Below are 5,388 nucleotides of genomic sequence, written 5' to 3'. Positions count from 1 at the left end.
ATTCAAAAATTAGGAGCAGTATACTTAAGTTTACCAGGTTGTCCTCCAGAATTTTTTTCTAAATTAGAAAATATATTTTTAATATTGTTGTTTTACACAGCCGATAAAAAAAATTTGGGAAATTTTACAATATTTAATAAATTGATTTCAGATATTAATATGTTAGAAACAAACGGGATCTTTATCAATGTGAATAATTTAAACATTAAAATATATTTTTCGTTAGCCCTTATTTTAGGCAATAACTTAGGCCTACATAGTATTCTAGGTTTTTCAGAATCTTTTAACTCTAATTATTCTTGCCGATTCTGCCTTTGCTCCAAGGCTGAATGCAATTCATGTACAGTTCAAAACAATAATAAACTTAGAACATATGAAAATTATTCCGAACACATCCTTTCCCCCAGTGTCTCGACAACTGGTATTGTTGAATCATGCGTATTTAACAATATTAATTCATTTCATGTTACTAATAATTTTCCTGTTGATATCATGCACGACTTGTTGGAGGGTGTTTGTGACTATGAATTAACCGGTATTTTAAGGAATCTTATAATTAACTCATGTCATTTTTCCTTAGAAACTCTGAATCAACGAATTCATTTCTTTAATGACGGTCCTACTGATATAAGAAACAGGCCACAAGGCATATCAGAAATTCATTTAAAAATTTCAAACCCTCAAATGCTTAAAATGAATGCTAGTGAAACTTGGTGTTTCACTAAGTATTTAGGACTTATTATTGGGGATTTGGTGCCCAAAGGTAATCAAGTGTTGGGTTTATATATTTTACTTAATAAGATAATAAATATTATTACTTCGTATTCTATTGTACCTGACGATATAGATATCCTCAAAAATTTAATAGATGAACATCATCAAATTTTTATTAATCTAATGAAAACTAATTTAAAGCCAAAGCATCATCATATGGTACACTATCCTTTAATAATGGACAAAATAGGGCCACTTATAAATATATGGTCTATGTGCTATGAAGCAAAACATAAAGAGTCAAAAGTTGCTGCTCAAGCCACGTCCAATCGAAAAAATATATGTTACACTCTATTTTTAAAAAATCAGCTTATAGTTTCCCACAAATTAAACAGCAAAAATAATAGCTTTGACCCATCAATTTTATTTAACATTGGAAAACGTATTGTATTGTCAATAGAGGAAACACAAATAATTTCAAATAATATTTCTGAAATAAACAATTATAAATTTGTTTCTTGGGTAGAGTGGTTAGGGACTAGATTCTCAGTAAATAGTATGTGTTGACATAAAAGTGGATGACGGTTTACCTGTATTTGGTCTTATTAAGCATATTTGTGTTCTCCCAGATATGCCAGAGATTTTTAATTTGTAAATTATATAAAACTGACGGATCTTATGAAAATTATCAATCGTATATGTTCATTTTACCGAAAAAATGATTAAGATAGATATGAAATATTTACCGAGGATGAGGCCTACATTTTGTTTTGCACACAAAAATGGTGATTTGTATATTGTTTAATTTTAATTTTTATGTTTTGTGAATAAACTGATTATATTTATGCTATATAAAGTATATTTTATAAAGTTCTTAAATTATTATCAAATCTATTGACACATATTATTATTATATACGCACTTATACGTAGTATATGACAAAAAAATACCCTTAAAATACGGTAACATTTAACAAATAGTCAACAATTTAGTTTGGTAGGCTTAACCAAACGTACAGTTAAGTTAACTATAATGTATTGCTTATACAACTATTTCATTAGGTTACTACAACCTATTCAACAAAAGTTCATACAACTATGTCATACAGTTATAACAACCGTAAGATACTAACCACATAAGCATGGTAATTTTAACCATAGTACATAGCTGTTGTTATATAAACACTAAATTTTGGGGTACCGTAACCATTTAAGTGGTTAACCAAACCATAATTTTTTTCCGTGTATATATCAGAAGGATTGTCGAATTGTCTTTGATTTACAATTCATTATTGCGAAAAAAGAAGTAAGTAAATTTATGTTATCCCAATTATTTAGAGTTAATAAATCTGAGTAGAGAACGACGAAGCAATAGATCATTCATTATATTAATATTGTAGAATATTATACTAGACTGGTTGGTTAAGGTCTTGTACACAATCGCGTTACATGGTATCCGTGAACTGACTTGTCGTTCTGCTACCATTGTGTATATTACTAGATACCAACCAGACTGTACTTTATTACATCTCAACACAGAAATATTGCGTTTATTATTTTTATATCTACTTGTATTCGTTGTTCTAAGCCCTCGGACTCCACAACCCCGATAGAACCTCGTTGCTCACAGTTTGACCAAATCCCCTAGTATCCAACTTTGGTTAAAATACCCATACAATCTTTACACCCATTTTTAACATATTTTTATTTTGTTATTTTAAATTATAACAAACGTGTGTTTCGGTGCACGGCGTCACGAGTTTAATTACCAGGGTTCCAATGAGATTTCTTGTGATTTATTCATTGGTAGTGTCTGGTCTCTGATACAAGTCGGCCATAACACCCATTCCGTTCGTCTTTGGTCTAGCCAAGAACCATCTTTGACTACCTAACATTCTTATTCTATTTATTTAAAAATCATTGTTACTATTTAAAGTTGATACTAACAATTAAAGTATATTAATCTTCCTATCTTCCAAGTCGTAGAGCTAGTTATTTTTTAAATAAATAGATACTCTAAGCGGTAATAACAACCTTTTTGATAAATCCAACAGTTTACCTAAAAAAATACAAAATACACAAATTTTTTAAAATAGACAAATTTAAAGATTTTTTATTTATTTGACAAACGCTTACAAACGGTCATTTCACATAAAAATAGTTTATAATTTTATTTTCTAAAGAAATATAAAAAATAAAAATTTTATATGCTAAACTGTTTGTGAGATACAGAATGTTCAGTAAAAAAGGGAACAAGTCGATTGTTACAAGTAATGAGAACAATATAAACATGTTTCCTTACTAACTCAACACTCTATAAATTGTATATAAATGTAATGTATATAAATAAATGTTTTTGCAATATTTTCTATAATATACTATAATTTACTTCATAATTTATATTTTATCTATTAAACCATGATTTATTTTCGTATTTTTTTGCTGGTGTGATTAAACACATACATTTCTTTAACTTTTTTATATATCTCAAAGTTATTTCTAGACAACTTATACACATTCTAATAAATTAATTAGTGAAACACTACTCGTATTAATGATGTTTTTTTAATTATTTTTAATTGATAGCAAGACTAATTTGAGAATTAGAAATAATGACAGTTATCTCTTTTTTAATGCACTCCTTTTCTTAGTATTTTTATAATTAGAATATTTCTATTNTTTTTTAATGCACTTCTTTTCTTAGTATTTTGATAATTAGAATATTTCTATTTCTATTTTATGTTCATTATTAATATTGTACCAATCATTTTAAAATGGCCAATTCTATTTGAATTTTTTTTTAAATAAATTCGTAATTATTAGAAATTATTATAATACGGGGGCGTCATTTGGTGTAGAGAGGGGGGTCAGGGGGTGCGGTTGCCCACTTACTATAAAAACAATGANTGTCAGGGGGTGCGGTTGCCCACTTACTATAAAAACAATGACAATTGGCCTGAAAAAATGATTCACCAATTTTTTATACATGAATTCAATCTTCAAAAACATTGTATTATCATGATTATATGGGTCAATAAACAAATATTATGTTATTAACTATGTATCAATTGATTGATTAATCAATAAATATATCATATTGAACTATTGTTATTCATACCGGACGCAAGATATTGATATTGATGTTCGTAAATGATTTTATCACGACTTTTTTGTCACGCAGTTAAGGGCGATAATGAACAGATTGATATAAAATTCAACGATTGCTACGACCCCGAAGCTACGTTATATAATATTAAAATAGTAAGTATTAATATAATTTATAATCACTATTTATGTTGATTGTGATTCATAATCTATAGAAAAATTAAAAGAAGAATAATTTACTTAAGTAGGTATATCTATTTTTATATGACCTGATGAAATTTCAAAATGGCCTACTTTAAGTCTCGCGCACCCAAAAAAAGAACTGAAATGACGCCCCAGATATAATACAGAATTTCCCACCATGTTTTGACATCTTTAATAATTTATTAAAGTTTATAATAAAAGTAATGCAGAATATTCACTGGAATAAAAGTTATTAAAGATGCCAAGACTTGGTGGGGCATTCTATATTAGTTAATTCTTTTTATTAATTACATCGATTGGTATAATATAATTTGAAAAAAATAAAAATAAATATAATAAATCATGATCATATGTAGCTAACGTTATTTAAAATTAAAATATTATAAAATATATTGATTTTAAATAATAATAGAAACGTTTTTTTTTTAATGTTGACAATAGAAGGAATATTTAATAATAAAAATAAAAATAAGATTATTCGTAATTATGGTACGTTTTCTACTTTACGGTCTTGAAAAACATNCCAAGACTTGGTGGGGCATTCTATATTAGTTAATTCTTTTTATTAATTACATCAATTGGTATAATATAATTTGAAAAAAATAAAAATAAATATAATAAATCATGATCATATGTAGCTAACGTTATTTAAAATTAAAGTATTATAAAATATATTGATTTTAAATAATAATAGAAACGTTTTTTTTTTAATGTTAANTAAATAATAATAGAAACGTTTTTTTTTTAATGTTGACAATAGAAGGAATATTTAATAATAAAAATAAAAATAAGATTATTCGTAATTATGGTACGTTTTCTACTTTACGGTCTTGAAAAACATTATGTGGTTTCAATATTACATTATCAGGATTTGGTATTAACGTCTGATTAGTATTTGAATCATATATAAATCCCAATTTAGAATACTTTTCGTCAATAGATAAATCGATAATAGTTTTAATAGTTTTATGGAGGAAATTATATAAATAGTTCTCTGATTTATTTTCGCTATTGTAATTCTTCATTAAACTAGACCACATTGATTTCAAATCTACTTGTACTATATCGCAAAAATAATTCAAAGATAATTCGATTTCATTATTTCTTAGCGAAAAAAATTGATTACAGTATATTAATATTTTTTTATAGGAAGACGGATCATTTCGTGAGATTAACGACTTATTATAATCTTCGGGTATTTTTTTTATATGTTTAAAAGTTTTGTTTAATACATAATTAGTATTTTTATTAATATACCAAGGAGCAGTGTGTAAGCTTTCAATAGCATCCATGGCGCCTTTCATTTTTGTTGTCATTGGAACTAAATTATTTATAGCTTCTAACAAAGTTTCAGTACAAATGTACC

General features: G+C 26.5%; 1 protein-coding gene across 1 annotated transcript; it reads left to right on the top strand.

Moving 5' to 3' along the window:
- Positions 1-330: 330 nt before the first annotated feature.
- Positions 331-1,500, top strand: LOC126894381 (uncharacterized). The gene is made up of 2 exons (XM_050665353.1): positions 331-763; positions 848-1,500. Exons 1-2 carry the CDS (start codon positions 493-495, stop codon positions 1,279-1,281), a joined length of 705 nt encoding a protein of 234 aa, XP_050521310.1. The 5' UTR covers positions 331-492; the 3' UTR covers positions 1,282-1,500.
- The last annotated feature ends 3,888 nt before the right edge of the window (positions 1,501-5,388 follow it).

Source organism: Daktulosphaira vitifoliae, unplaced genomic scaffold, assembly GCF_025091365.1.
Source record: "Daktulosphaira vitifoliae isolate Bord-2020 unplaced genomic scaffold, ASM2509136v1 Scaffold_1, whole genome shotgun sequence".
NCBI classification, from domain to species: domain Eukaryota; kingdom Metazoa; phylum Arthropoda; class Insecta; order Hemiptera; family Phylloxeridae; genus Daktulosphaira; species Daktulosphaira vitifoliae.
Note: the sequence above shows the minus strand (reverse complement) of the source record. Positions and strands in the feature narration are given on the sequence as shown.